The 15,648-nt window shown below is 37.2% G+C and overlaps 1 protein-coding gene across 9 annotated transcripts in view; it reads left to right on the top strand.

Annotated features, from left to right (window-relative positions):
* Window positions 1-15,648, top strand: part of INPP4B (inositol polyphosphate-4-phosphatase type II B) — a 745,855-nt gene that overhangs the window by 531,304 nt on the left and 198,903 nt on the right. For all 9 annotated transcript variants that reach the window (XM_036853321.1, XM_036853318.1, XM_036853314.1 and 6 more), the window contains 2 exons: window positions 4,843-4,954; window positions 14,950-15,022. In XM_036853321.1, the coding sequence (XP_036709216.1) occupies window positions 4,843-4,954; window positions 14,950-15,022 (185 nt within the window). The remainder of the gene's footprint in view (window positions 1-4,842; window positions 4,955-14,949; window positions 15,023-15,648) is intronic.

The following is a 15,648-nucleotide window of genomic DNA, read 5'->3' as shown; positions in this document are numbered from 1 at the left end:
GTATTTGACTGTAAGTGTTAAAGTTACTTTCTAGGTTTGGCATGCATTTTGTTTGCTTCATTTGTTTTGGGGAAAGGTTGGAGGGGAAGGTGGGGAGTGAGGAGAAGAGGCTAGGATGTGTGCCCAAGATTTTCCCCAAGGCTGTATCAGCCCATGATAGCCTATGATGAGATCACCTGATGGATTCCAACCATGTCAGAGCATGAAGCTTGAGTGCTAATATGATAACTGTCCAAGACCAACGCTTTGTTTTGCAGTAACAGAAACTGAAATCCAGGGAACTGAAGCAACATGTTGTTGGTCACATAGCTAGTGAGCAGCTGAGCTGGACGGAGTATTGGTTTTTTTGATTCCTAGCCTAGAGTCTCTTCAATATATCTCCCATGCAGAGAGGATGAATTTCTATTAGATAAAAGTTAGTCGAATTTTGGTGATGAATAATGGTTAAGCAATTAGTAGTAGCCTCCTGAACTTGATGGGTGATTAATTGAAAGTATCATTAATCACTTAAGAATGATTTTTTTCTAAATGTTTTTGAAATCACCTTTGAAACAGCCTTTGGAAACATGAAATAGGTATTTCAGTTGCGACTGTCCTGACTGGAGAGAAGTGTTGAATATCCATGCTCTGTGGGTTGTAAATTGTTACAGAATAAAAAGGAAATGGCTTCTACATTTCACATTGCAGTTCACTGACAGAATGACCCATGATTTTGGGTGTCTTGTGTTTAGTTCTTAAGTTTATAACCTGAATTCCCCATTCGGTCTCCCACAAATCTCAGGTGAAGAAGCATGATTTAAGGTACTCAGAGATTCTTATCCAAAATGGTTTGTGAAAAACAAAAAGGTTTTAGAATCTCTCTAGTGTCCCTATATCTAATGTGACACAGAGACACAGTGAGCAAATGCTTTTGGAAAGAATGGTACTGATAGACTTGCTTAACGTAGGGTCCCCACGAACGTTCAATTTGTAAAAAACAAACACAATATCTGTGAAGCTCCAAAAAAGCAAAGCACGATAAAATAAAGCACAATAAAATAAGATATGCCTGTATTTAAAAAGAAGCCAGAAGCTTTTTTAAAGGGAATAAATAAAGCTATAGTTCGGAAGCTTACTCCCATACTCCCATGGTGCATTGCGTCTTCATCTACCTTTGGCACTTTGAAAGGTTCACTTTGTATTGTAATTGGTTATAAACGTGTGTTCTTTGCACTTCTAGGAATGTAAGCTTTATAACACCATCTGTCATTACTAAGTCTTTGTACCTCTAATGAACACTTAATCACTCTTGAAATGCATGTGTCCTGAAATCCTATAATCTTTTACTATAGTCTTAGATGCCCATTTTAGTAAAATTTCTAAAGAGAATTGAATGAAATATAATACATTAATGACAATAGCAATTCTGTTGATACTGCTACTACTACTACTACTGGGATGAAGGCGGGGTAGGAAGAAGCATTTATTTTGTGTAAGTCATTGTGCTGAGAACTTAACATAAATCGTGTCACAATGTTATCCTTACAACAAAATTATCGTCTCCATTTTACAAAGTTTCACATGGTTAAGTTCCTTGTCCAAGGTCATGAAGCTAGCAGATAACTCAAACTCCTGAGTTCACACTTTTAACAATTATTGCATGTATTGGTTTATTATCCAGTCCTGGGGGAGGGTGTGAGAAGTCTATCCTCTCATTCAAATCATTATGACATTATTTGGTTTAGTCAATGAAAAAATTTGAAACGTTATACCTAAGCTTTGTATACCTAGAAATTAAGCTCAGTTTGCTCAAGCAAAAATTTTAAACAATGCCTATGAGAAGGAAAAGGTGTCTTTAATTGTTATTGAGTATCAGTTTGGGGGAAAAAGAAGTCTGCAAATTTCTAGAAAAACCTGTGGGTTGAACCAGGGCTTTTATTAAAATATCTATTTCACTATCAGGTACTAAACAATTGTACAGAGATATGTCACATCGTGATTTATGACAAGTTATTATGTCATTTTCAAGTAGGAAAATGGTATAATTAATTATTAAAATCATCCCAGAATTGGAGCTAATGTAGTTTTTTATGAAATCATAGATTATACTGTCATCTGTATACACATCTTCTTTGTAATGAATGCTTAAGTTTTCTATGTTAATTTAAAATAATTGAGTCAGTATTATGATTTACACTGATTTAAAAATCACCAAGAAGCATTTTATTTTAATTTTAGTAAGAACCTTAATACACTATTTAAGTAAACCACTTGTATTTTTCTATGTACATAATCTTTATTTTATTACATTATGACTTAGCTATGTATATGTCACCAGAGTGTTTCTATTTCGGTTTTCTTAAAAACATAATTCAAAAGATGTGTTTAAATTTGTACTTTATATATTTTGAGAAAAATATTCCTATGATCTGGTAACAATTGGGTTTCCTTTTCGCCTAACTTATTCACTGTTTTAATTAGCATTTTAGTAAACTACTAATACTAATTTTCCTATTCCTGTTTTCTGACACCTCCAGTAATAAAATAGTGACATTTTGAAGGAATTGGTTGAAAGACACCATTCGTATTCAGATTAAAGTTAAACACAAATTTAAAAAATGAAGCAACTGACAAAGGATTAATCTCCAAAATTTACAAGCAGCTCATGCAGCTCAATATCAAAAGAACAAACAACCCAATCCAAAAATGGGCAGAAGACCTAAATAGACATTTCTCCAAAGAAGATATACAGATTGCCAACAAAAACATGAAAGAATGCTCAATATCACTAATCATCAGAGAAATGAAAATCAAAACTACAATGAGGTATCACCTCATACCAATCAGAATGGCCATCACCAAAAAATCTACAAACAATAAATGCTGGAGAGGGTGTGGAGAAAAGGGAACCCTCTTGCACTGTTGGTGGGAATGTAAATTGATACAGCCACTATGGAGAACAGTATGGAGGTTCCTCAAAAAACAAAACAGAACTACCATACGACCCAGCAATCCCACTACTGGGCATATACCCTGAGAAAACCATAATTCAAAAAGAGTCATGTACCACAATGTTCATTGCAGCACTATTTACAATAACCGGGACATGGAAGCAACCTAAGCGTCCATCGACAGGTGAATGGGTAAAGAAGATGTGGCACATATATACAATGGAATATTACTCAACCATAAAAAGAAATGAAATTGAGTTATTTGTAGTGAGGTGGATGGACCTAGAGTCTGTCATACAGAGTGAAGTAAGTCAGAAAGAGAAAAACAAATACCGTATGCTAACACATATATATGGAATCTAAAAAAAAAAAAAGAAAATAAATGGTTCTGAAGAACCTAGGAGCAGAACAGGAATAAAGATGCAGACGTGGAGAATGGACTTGAGGACAGGGGGAGAGGGAAGGGTAAGCTGGGACGAAGTGAAAGAGTGGCATGGACTTATATATACTACCAAATGTAAAATAGATAGCTAGTGGGAAGCAGCCGCATAGCACAGGGAGATCAGCTCAGTGCTTTGTGACCACCTAGAGGGGTGGGATAGGGAGGGTGAGAGGGAGACAGAAGGGGGAGGAGATATGAGGATATATGTATATGTATAGCTGATCCACTTTGTTATAAAGCAGAAGCTAACACACCATTGTAAAGCAATTATACTCCAATAAAGATGTTAAAAAAAAAAAAAAGTTGGGGAAGGGCCAGTGGATGGATGATACAAGAAAGGTAGAATGCTGGGAATTGTTGAAGGTGGGTGGTGATGGGTATGTGGAGATTCACTGTACTCAGCTCTACTTTGATGTGTGTTTGGAAATTTCCATAATAAAAAGTTTTTTTTCAAAAAGAAAAAAAAATGACTAAAGTAAATGAAGTGTTGCTTGGTCAGTTAGGCTTAGATATAGGTTACAGCAACACCCCATACCAATGGGTGACTTGCTACCTATCTTAAAAAAAGGTGCAAGGGAAGAATATCATTATGTATTACAGTGTTCCCATGACATGATGCCAACATTTATTCTGTATTTTCTCTTGCCCAGAGAAGAAAATTTGAGAATCTTAAAGGATGGTGGTTGTTAATTTTATTTTGGGTTTTCATTATTATTGTCAGCCATAAAATTTGTATGTTGATGACAGTGATGATGATGAAAATCTTAATAATAAAATTTTCATCATCATTAAGTTGAGAAGAGTTGTTCAATGACCAACAAACTTAAAGAAGATAAAAACCTGGGTTTCTGGCTTTGCCAGTTTGTTTCCATGGATGAGTCTTTCTATCTTCTTGAATCTCAGTTTCTTTATCTGAAAAAGTAATGGGTCATCCTAAATGATCTCAGTGGTTAATTTCTGTCTTCATGTACTGTGATTTTCTGTTGTTTGCTGGGAGAGAATCTTCTTTACCTGGTCTCTGAGAAAGAAAAATGAAAAGGCACAAAATCGGATGTTGTAGCCGATGGCTGGGTCATAGAGGAATATAGCGTTATTTGTACTCTCTTCTGTTTTATTCAGCTGTAGCTTCTGTAATAGATGAGCACAGTATCCCATGTGATTGGTATAGAGGAGCCATGGCTGATGCCGTTGTAGGGACATGGGGTTACCAAACAGAGCATGGATCCGTGATCTTGGCAGCTACTGCTGAGAGCCGTGAGATGGTTTAACCTTCATGAGGTAGCTTCGTGCACTTACCACACCAATTCGTGATTCTAGTAACAGGTTTCAATGTATTTTAAGCAGATTTGTTTATTACAACCGATGCAGGTAAAGAGCAGTGTTAGTGGTTTTCAGAAACAAACATGTTTGGACATACTTTCAGGGAAGAGACGATTCTCACCTTTCCGCTTCCTTTATTTTTGATTGCAGAACTTCAGATGGTGGCAAGGTTGTTGGCACCATACAAGTCAGTGTCGTGAAGATGGGGGAGATTGAGGATGGGGAAGCCGACCACATCACGACAGATGTGCAGGGACAAAAGGTAGGGTCCCAGTCAGCTCACTGCACAGATTAAATTAGAAACGATCGGCTTTGCCAGCTGCCTGGATCGCCACTACCTCTGTGGGATATGAAATCTCATTATTCCAAAGCTAAATGAGAAATCAGCTTTGGAATGGGAGTACCGTAAGTGTGTCTCATCCTCGTAACCCGACAGGCTATTTGCATGAAACTGTGCAAAGCCATGCACCATTCAAAACACCATTCTCTTCGTAGCTGGCTCCCATGTGGACACAGCCTCTTCTCAGTTCGAACAAAAGTATCGATCACTGTTGCATCCTGCTGTAATTAACCCTATGTGAGATGCACAGAAGATTCTGGAAGGCCTACTGCCAAAAGTAACCACTTCTCCGCTCTCGAAATTCTCTTTGGAAAGAGATGCAATTTGAATTTGGATTCCATTTTTATGTGAAGGAGGACAGATTTAACAACTTTGTGCCTTATGAAATTGCAGAGAGAGAAGCAGGAAGTAGTAAACGGTGGAGGGGGAGCTCTGCTTGAGGAGCGATACCAGCTGGAAGTGAAGCAGCTTCCTTGAAGGCCAGGATAAAAAGCCCAATATTATCAATATCCAGGGCTTTTACTTGTTTTCTACTTTCTTTTCTTTAAGAGAGAGACTTGATATAAGTATTAGTCTAAAGTTCTGTCTTAGGAATGTGATTACCTGTTTTACTGAGGTGCACGGGACAGATTTACAAACTGCTAATAGTTTTTTCCCCCAGGGAAATGAATTTGTTTGTGTACTAGAATGCCTACCTTTTCATAAATGAGCATTTTTTTAATGACAAGGTCTATTGTGACCTGTTTTCTGGCTTAGTGTTGCTTATCTGGGAGCATATTTTAATTTTTGGTACGTCTACATGGGAGACGGTGCGGTGCTTATCTAACACTTAACAAATCATTAACTTTACCAAAAAAAAAAAAAAAAATCTAAACGGCCTTTTGAAAAAAAATATTGTTCTTGCCCAGCATAGGCTAGGGTCTTACCGCTTCCCCAAGCCTCATTCTTCTCTGTTCCCTACTATCCCTCTGGATATATTCCAGGTCACGAACACATTCCAGTGAGGCCCAGTGTTTGAATCAGGTTGCTTGCAAATGTCAGGGCCATGGTGACGTCATGCAGCAGATCGTCTTAGGATGTGGGTATTTAAGACTCTTGTCTTGTGGCTAGGTTCTGTCATTCAACCCTTGTTAGCTTTGGAGTTCTATGTAAGACTCCTATTAGTCACCACCACGTGGATGCTTATATGTACTAAGATTAATGAGGGAGGATTTGTAGGCTAAGAAGGTGGGGAGGGTGTGGGAGACGGGGACAGAATAAACTAAGGGCATGTGCCAGGAGACCAGGAGCTAAAACACTTCCCATCTCAAAGCAGGCCTGCTTTCCCTGTTCCCAATCTATTACCAGCCACCTCTCTACTTTTCTCAAAGCTGGCTCACCCCTTGACTCCTTTATAACGTTGCTATTATGGGGTAGCACAAATTGAATCATATTCTTTTCATAAATGGAGAACTTGACACCCAGGAATATGCCCCACCAAAGTCGTACATAATGTTTCTGACTTAGTAATGTGAACTTAAAAATAAAGACTTAACTGAGCCATTCTAGAAATAGGAAGTGGTAGTGTCAGCAAGTACCTTGTAGGAGTCATAAGTGTACTAAAATGGTAAACCCATCAAGCAGTGTTGGTTTTAGCTCTGTCCTATCTGGATTCTTAGTAAACCTTGACCTCTTGTGAAGTTTTTTATAGAGTTACTGTAAACCCTACTGGCAATCCCTAGGAATAGTCATGAAGAACATGTAATAAGGTTCACTATGCATGATATTTAGAAGAGTTATGTGGAAATAACTTTATCTCGGTGTTTTTCAAAGTGCGGTCAGAATCATCAGGAGTGTTTGTTAGAAATTCAAATGTGGGGACCCTTTTGCAGATCTGCTAAATCAGAATCTCTATGAAGTGTATTAACACAATCTGTTACTAATAGTGATTTAAGTCCTGAAGTTAGTCAGTGGCTGAAACATATGAAAAGACAAAGTAACTGAAATGGAGGTTATCCCTAAAATAACATCCCTCTCCCTGGTTTGTGTGAATGGGGGAGAAAGAAATGGAACTACTCTTAAAACCATAGTCATGTATTGAGTGACACATGCTATCTCTCATTTATAAGGAGCAGCTAAAAGATTCATACCTATGTTTATCAGCTTGGGCTGTCATAATAAAATACCATAGACTTAAACAATGGAAATTTATTTTCTCACAGTTCTGAAAGGCTACGAAGTCCCAGATGATGGTGTCAGATGATTCAGTTCCTGGTGAATGCTCTCTTCCTGGCTTCCAGATTTCTTGCTGTGTCCTCACAAGGCTTTTCCTTGGCACAGATGCACAGAGAGAGAGAGGGAGAGAGAGAGTGAACTCTGGTGTCTTCTCCTCTTCTTGTAAAGGACACAAGCCCTAGCAGTCGGGTCCTACTCTTATGACCTCATTTAACATTAATTACCTCCATAAACGTCTTATCTCCAAATACAGTTACATGGGACATTGGGACTTCAACATATGATTCTGAGGAACACAGTTCAGTTCATAACAATACCCCGATGTAAAATATTACATTTTAATCTTGACTCTTACATTACCTCCAGAGCATGGAATAAAATATAAAAGAAAATCCAAACTCTTTCCTCTCACATACATTTACTTACTTGTTTCCTAAAACCATATTATTATGTATTTTTTATCAAGGGAAGATTGTACAGAGGGTCATTCACCATATTATACTGGTTCAAACTTCTACTTCATATATACATACATAGAAATAGAACACAGCGTGTTAAAATCACGTAGCAGTAGAAAGAAAAATTCACAAAAGGCCTACGAACATCGTCCTTTTACAAAGCTAACATATTAGGTGAAATATCACATTAGGTATACCAAACTTTTTTTTTTAATTTTGGGGTCATCTTTGACTCCTTTCTTCCTCTCATACCTACAGTCAGTATGTCAGCAAATCCTGTTGATTTTGACTTCTGAATAAATCTAGAACCCGGCAACTCATGAGCCCTTCACTATAACCAACATTGTCTATCACCTAGATTTTTGCAGTAGTCTCTTAAACGTCTCCCTGACTCCCTCCATCCTCCTTCCCTGACCGCCCCCGCCACCATCATAGTCTGTTATCAGCACAGCGCTTAGTAAAATGTAATGCGGAACTTGTCATTCCTCCAATGGCCTCTCATCTTCCTGAAAGTATGAACCCAAATTCTCACTTAAAGTCCTCTAAGTATTGGCCCCCTTCATGTCCTTCACCTCCTCCTCTACTCCTCATTTTTGTTCATTTCAGTCCAGTCACATTATCTTCTTTGCTGCTCCCTGAACAGTCCAGGTATATTTCCAAATTGGGTCCTTAAACTTTGTTATTCAGTCTACCCGTGAAGCATTTTTCCCAGTAACTGTGCTTCACTCCTTTACTTCCTCTGATCTTTATACAAAATCACTTTCTCACCGAAGGCTTCTCTGCCACCATATCTAAAACTGCGATGCCTACCCAAAACTCTGTCTCTCTTCTCTGCATTATTTTTTTGTCCTTAGTACTTATCATTGTCCAACATTCTACATCTTTTTAGTTTATCTCATATATTGTTTATTTCCCTCATTAGAATTAAACTTCCTGAGGGCCAGATATTTGTCTATTTTGTCCTCTCTTTTACCCTCAGCTCCCAGAACAGAGCCTGACACGAGAAAAATGAATGAGTGAATAAATGAAGTCAATTTTACTTTGAAGAAATTAAATCCAAAATTGTCTCCTAGAAGGGAAAATATTTGGCTACATATAGCGCTGTACAAACTGACTGGTCAATAAATAAAGCGTGTAATAAGGATGTAGTGAAGAGTGTAGGATTATGAAGGAAAGAGGAAGAAATTAAATTTAAAAAAACCTTTGAAATAAGTAGTCAAGAAAAAATGCTACTAAGGAAAGGAGAACCAGGAGACAAAATAATCAAGTCAGGTGACAGATGAGAAAACTCATGTAAGTAAAAGCCAACAGGATCAACTGAGAGAGCTCAGTTCACCGCTTTGCCTGCCCCAGAGATGCCTGGGCTTCTTGTTAGGGCAGGAGGGTTAACAATCCTCTGGTGAGGCTAGTTAAACCCAGCTCCTGCCTTGTCTCCCCCTTTTGTTTAATGTCTATATTATATTTGAACGTTGCAGAGTACTAATGATCAAAGTGGTAGTGATTTCTTCAAAAAGAAGGTCATACTTATTATATGAAAATTATATATTATACAAAATTATTATTATATGAAAATAAGGTCATACTTATTTATGACCATGGCAAAAACGGTATAAGTGGAATAATAATATGTCTCCCTTTGACTATGAACCTAACCCAGCTAGTCTTTTGATGACCTGCTGCCCTTAGGTTATTTTGACCCCATACATTGAAGAGGTGTTTTAAGTGGACTTTCATCAGACTTAATCAGGGAAAAACTAGAGTCCTTGTGTAGCTAAGGACCAGTCTCAAAAGGTTTCCTCCCTTTATCTACCCTAAATATAAAAGTTGAAAATTATATAACAGGCCCTACTTATCTTTATAGAATATTAAAAGGCATATAATAGTCATCATTCGTTCATCAAACAATACTACCTTCTATGTTCTAGGCATTGGACTAGTTTCTGGGTATTCAGCAATGAACCAAATAGACACGGATGCCACCTTCTGGGGAAGTAACAGTAAAAAAGAAAGTAATACACTGTTGATCAGATGGTGCTGTGTCCTATAGGAAAAATAAGACAGAGTGCAAGGACTAGGGAGGGCTGGACTGTGGCCTTTTTAAATTGGCTGGTCAAGGATAGATTCACTGGTAATGTAATATTTGAGCTGAAACATGCAGGAAAGAAGGGAACAAGACATGGATATCTGAAAGGAATAGGAATTGTAGACAGAGTGAATAGCAAGAGCAAAGGTCTTCAGGAGACAAGATGCTTGTGGTGTTGAAGGAGCAGCAAGGAGGCCAGTGTGGTTGGAACTGAGGGGTCAAGGAGCAGAGTGGTAGGAGTTGAGGACAGAGGTTCATGGGGCAGGGAAGACCGACTCCCATGAAGGTGTTAGACTCTGGGCTATGTGTAAAGACAGTTGAGGAGCTGTGAGTATAGGTATGAAATCTGATTCATGTTTAAGAGGACCGTTCCAGCTGCTGTGTTGACTAGGGCCTGAAAGGAGGCAAGGACAGAAGAATGGAGTCTGATTATTGTGAAGATTCAGGGGAGAAGTGCAGATGAGCTGGATCAGGGTGTGACTGATGGAGAAAGTGAGACATGGCCAGACTCCAGGGGGAAAGGCTAGCAAAAAATAGAATTACCATTTTCTCAGAAGCAAATGGACATTTCTCCAAAGTAGACATACAGATGGCCAACAAACACATGAAAAGATACTCAATCACTAACAATTAGAGAAATGCAAATCAAAACCACAGTGAGGTATCACCTCACACCTGTCAGAATGGCCATCATCAAAAAATCTACAAACAATCAATGCTGGAGAAGGTGTGGAGAAAAGGGAACCCCCTTGCACTGTTGTTGGGAATGTAAATTGATACAGCCACTATGCAGAACAGTATGGAGGTTCCTTAAAAAACTAAATATAGAACTACCATATGACCCAGCAATTCCATTACTGGGCATATACCCTGAGAAAACCATAATTCAAAAAGAGTCATGTACCACAATGTTCATTGCAGCTCTATTTAAAATAGCCAGAACGTGGAAGCAACCTAAGTGTCTTTTGACAGATGAATGGATAAAGAAGATGTGGCCCATATATACAATGGAATATTACTCAGCCATAAAAAGAAATGAAATTGAGTCATTTGTAATGAGCTGGATGGACCTAGAGTCTGTCGTACAGAGTGAAGTAAGTCAGAAAGAGAAAAACAAATACCATATGCTAGCAGACATATATGGAATCTAAAAAAATGATACTGATGAACCTAGTGGCAGGGCAGGAATAAAGATGCAGACATAGAGAATGGACTTGAGGACACAGAAGGGGAAGGGGACGCTGGGATGAAGTGATAGAGTAGCATCGACATATATACACTACCAAATGTAAAATAGATAGCTAGTGGGAAGCAGCCGCATGGCACAGGGAGATCAGCTCGGCTTTGTGACCACCTGGAGGGGTGGGATAGGGAGGGTGGGAGGGAGGGGATATGGGGATATATGTATACATATAGCTGATTCACTTTGTTGTGCAGCAGAAACTAACACAACATTGTAAAGCAGTTATACTCCAGTGAAGATATATATATATATATATATATATATATATATATATATAAAACAACACTGAGAGTAGTAGTTGGAGGAAGACAGGATATTTTGAGATGTTACGTTTGACATTCCTCTTAGACATCCAAGTATGGATATATCTAAGCAGTTGGAGGTTCAAGTCAGAATTCAGGTGAGATGTCCAAGCTAGAATTATATATTTGTGAGTCATCAAATGATATTTGGATGGTATTTACACCATGAGACTGAATGAGATCACAAAAGCATAGCAATTCTCATATTTTACACTCTTCAAATTTATATTTATGTGGATTTTATCTATTGATATTTACTGTATTAGAGATTTTGCTTATTTGGATTATATCCGTAGACATTTATCATATTAGAAACTCAAACAAGAAATGTTTAAAGCAGAAGAGTACATAAGCACACATACCATTAACTGTCAAATGATTGTGTCATATAGCTTCTAGAAAATTCTACCTTATGCTTGTAAGAGAGAGGGAAACAGACAGGAATTCCCTGGCGGTCCAGTGGTTAGGACTCTACGCTTTCGCTTCCAAGGGCCTGGGTTCAATCCCTGGTTGGGGACCTAAGATCCCCCAAGCCACGCACCCCCCCCAAAGAAAAAGACAAGGAAACAGACAAATAATATTTTAGTATTAATATGAAAATAAAGTTGTCTTCGCCCTGTGCTAGATGCTACAAAGGGTGCAAAGGCAAAAGTTATCAGGGACTTCCAGGAGACTCCAGACCAAACTTTGAAAAGCATGATAGATGGAATAAATCAACAGATGTGAAAGTACTTGGCCATGAAGTGTTGGTCTTGATGGATTCATACAGAGCTTTATGATTATTTTTCATACAGTATTGCTAATTTTCTAGCTCAGTGCATGGTAAATTGATATGTTAGCTGAGAGTCAAAATCATTTAGCTCCAAGAATTTTACATATCATATGTTTCGTCTGCTTGGCCACACTTACCATCAAATGACACTTTTTAAACTATTAATCAAAATCAATAGGCTTATGGCGCTACATCTGGTACAAAAAGCATGTGATGTTTGTTATTCCTGCTCAGAATCACAAATGTAAAGTTATTACATTGAGAGCGCACCCCACGTAAGTGTGTAATGCTGCAAATATCCATCATAATAATAGCAATGAACAGTAGAAATAGCTGAACCTTCTTAAGCACAGATTCCACATCATTTCCATCTTTGCATTCTCTGTAGCAACCAGCACAGTGCAAAAAGATTCTAAGGTCAATGTAAAAAAAAGTAAAAAAATAAAATAAAAACGGCCTAAGGAAATAAGAAATAAGGTTCTTGGCTTTGAAAACTTTCAATCTAAATAAATAGAGACAGAAAAGGTACACTCAGGAAACAATTGAAGAAAATAATTGCTGAGTCCAAATATGAAAATATTAATTAATTTAGTAAATATTTATTGGATATTTTCTGTTTATGTTCCATGGATTTAAATCTTGAGAGCATTCTGAATAGTAGAGTTGTAAAATACAGAGTAAGAACATTAGTTTAAAATTGTCCTAAATATCAACCTTCCAGTGTGGATGGAAGATATGAATATATAAAAGTCGTATGTCTGTATTCATTTGGTGGAATAAAACGGGCCTTTTGTTAGGAAACAGAAAGTTATCTTTGATTTCAAAGACGCAGGGTTGCCTCCGTAAAGGGAAGCAGTTTCTCAGGGTAATAGCCTTATCTCTGTGAATTATGGACTTCTTCACTAAAAAGGTTTAGTCTAAACCATTCCTATAAGTTATATTGTAGATGATGATCTTCTTTTGGAAAGGAAGATGACTTAGAGCTGTATACCAAGTTATTATGTGGAAGGATGTCAGGGACAAAACATGAAAGGATTTGAGGACCAGTCTGAGAATATTGGATTTGATTGGACAATAAATAACCATTATATACATTCTAGAGCAGAACATTGATATGACGAACATAATGTTTACAAAAGATTACTTTAACAGCCCTATGTAGGCTGGAAGAAGTCGAGAAAACTTTGCAAATAAGAGAAATAAAGAATTTTAAGTATGTCCAAGCATCCTTGCACATTGCTATAGTGATTTGGGAAGTACATCTCCAAAATAGCTGTGGATTAAAAGAAGGGATCACCTCTGACTTTTGGTTGGTCGGGAAAATGATTTAGAGAACATAAAATTTTAAGAGCTGTTTGCAGTTACTCATTTTTTCAGTAAACTAGGATCTCAATATAAGCACTAAAGAAAGTATGAAAGCACATTTTTCTCCATCAAGAGATTTCCTGAGTAATGTGACGCATGTTATGATAGAGTAGTGGGCTTTAAGAATACAGAAAGTGACATTTAAATCAATGTTTTAAGTCATTTGTCTTCCTTCTCAAAATGCTTCAGGGACATAATACATTCTATCATGAACAGTGACCTCGGTGGTGGTGAATCTCAAGGGGGGGGCACTCCCCGGAGGAGGAACGGAGGTGGGTCACAGATAGTTACAACAGTTGGGAAATAGCCCAGGCAATTCTGATACATCCTACTAGGGAGGGCAGTCTGAGCCCTTGGAGTCTCTTGACAACACCATGCTTGCTACAGAAGGATGGCTGTTTCGCTTAGAACTCTTCACCCAGAGAACTTTCTGGGGTTTTGTCTGTTTGTTTTGTTTTTGTTTGCATTTATTTGTTTATGTCTGATGTATTTGCTCTAAAAATTTACTTTCCTCCTTCTCCCAGCCCTCCTTTTTCTTTGCTGGGGCCGGGCGGGGGGCGGTTGCTAGAGATAAAAGGGAAGTCATCTGAAGAAATAATTACTGGTCTCTGTCTATGTGAATATAGGTTTCTTGTCAGCCTCTCTGGGGCAGAAAAGTTTTGCTTCCTCTGTTAGTTACAGTTTCATAGGAGGTTGAAGCAGAGTCCCATGCTTAGGGATGGCTTATCTGAGATAGTATCTCCCACCCATGGTTCACTCGTTAGGAACATGGCAATGTGCTCTGTGTCTCTCTTCTCTCCTTCTGTCCAGAGAAGTGTTGGTTCTGTAAAGGATCGTGAGCTGAATGTATTTATCATGGATTAATAGATCTATGATCTCTGGATCCACTTATTTATAAATTGCTTATTCATAAATCAGACATCAGCTTATTTATAAAGTATCCTCATACTTTATGAGCAAGTGTTTGCATCGTTTTGCCAGAAACAAACATCTCTTTTTGCCTTATGAAATTAGATGCTGTAACATATTTTATTTTTTATTTAAAGTTGCCTTTACTTAAAAGCCAGAAGATAATTTGCTTTTTACTGATCGAAAATCAACCCAGGCAACAGAAATACAAAGCCATTCAGCTTGTCATAGGTGATTTGCTGTAGGAGGAACCTATCTCTAGCATGCGGTTAATCCTTTTCCACAAAGAAAGTACAAACTTTCTTTCCTAAGTAGTCTTTAACTGGAACTGAAATGTAGTCTATAATTGTATAATATAATCATATTATATATAAATGTAAGTAAATAATCACAAGTTAAACAAGGTTCATTGTAAAGATAAAGCTGAAAATAGTTTTACAAAAATGTTTGTTCAGACCTTTTTGAAACCGTGTGCATGACCTCATGTTTTGCAAATAAAAAAAGAATCTCGTTTCTTATTTGATCATTTTCAAATATATTTTCTTTTCTTTTTTCTTTTATTCCTTCTTAGTGTGCACTGGTATGTGAATGTACAGCCCCAGAAAGTGTGAGCGGAAAAGATAACCTACCTTTTTTGAATGCAGGTATGTACCTCAGTTTTGGAAACTTACATTCATTTCATATGAACATACATTTTAATTTTCTATGAACTCAATACTGAATCTGAGCAGCATTCTTACAGAACCACTGTAGACACTTATTAAATATTGGTAATCATGGGCGTCATCAGAGTGGTGTTAGACTTGACAATTCTGTAAGAAAGATATATAATATATATAAATACATGTATATATCTTGACTATATAGCAAAACAAATTCCTTTTAGCTATTGGATTTTGTATCATCTGAAATGAGATATTAGAAGAGGGAGTATTAGAAATGTCAAGCTCTTAATTAGTTTGAGTTTTAGTTTATTACTTTTAATGAAGTTGTTAAAACGGCATGTATATGGATTCAGTAGGAAAAATTCATATACACATTTGTACATTCCTGAGTGTGTGTGTACACATATATGTGTGTGTGTGTGTGTGTGTATAGTGTTACTTATAGTAATATATTTGAATTTCAACAAGGAACTAAACAATGTGATAAATGATGACTTTGAGACATCTGGTAAAATTACAAAATACGTGATAATATGTATCTATAAATTATTTATAATTTATAATTATAATTTATAATTATTTAACTGATTTTTGAATGATAACAT

The sequence above is a fragment of the Balaenoptera musculus genome, chromosome 5 (genome assembly GCF_009873245.2).
Source record: "Balaenoptera musculus isolate JJ_BM4_2016_0621 chromosome 5, mBalMus1.pri.v3, whole genome shotgun sequence".
Lineage (NCBI taxonomy): Eukaryota > Metazoa > Chordata > Mammalia > Artiodactyla > Balaenopteridae > Balaenoptera > Balaenoptera musculus.
The sequence above is the reverse complement of the archived record's forward strand: the minus strand, read 5'-3'. Positions and strand labels throughout refer to the sequence as shown.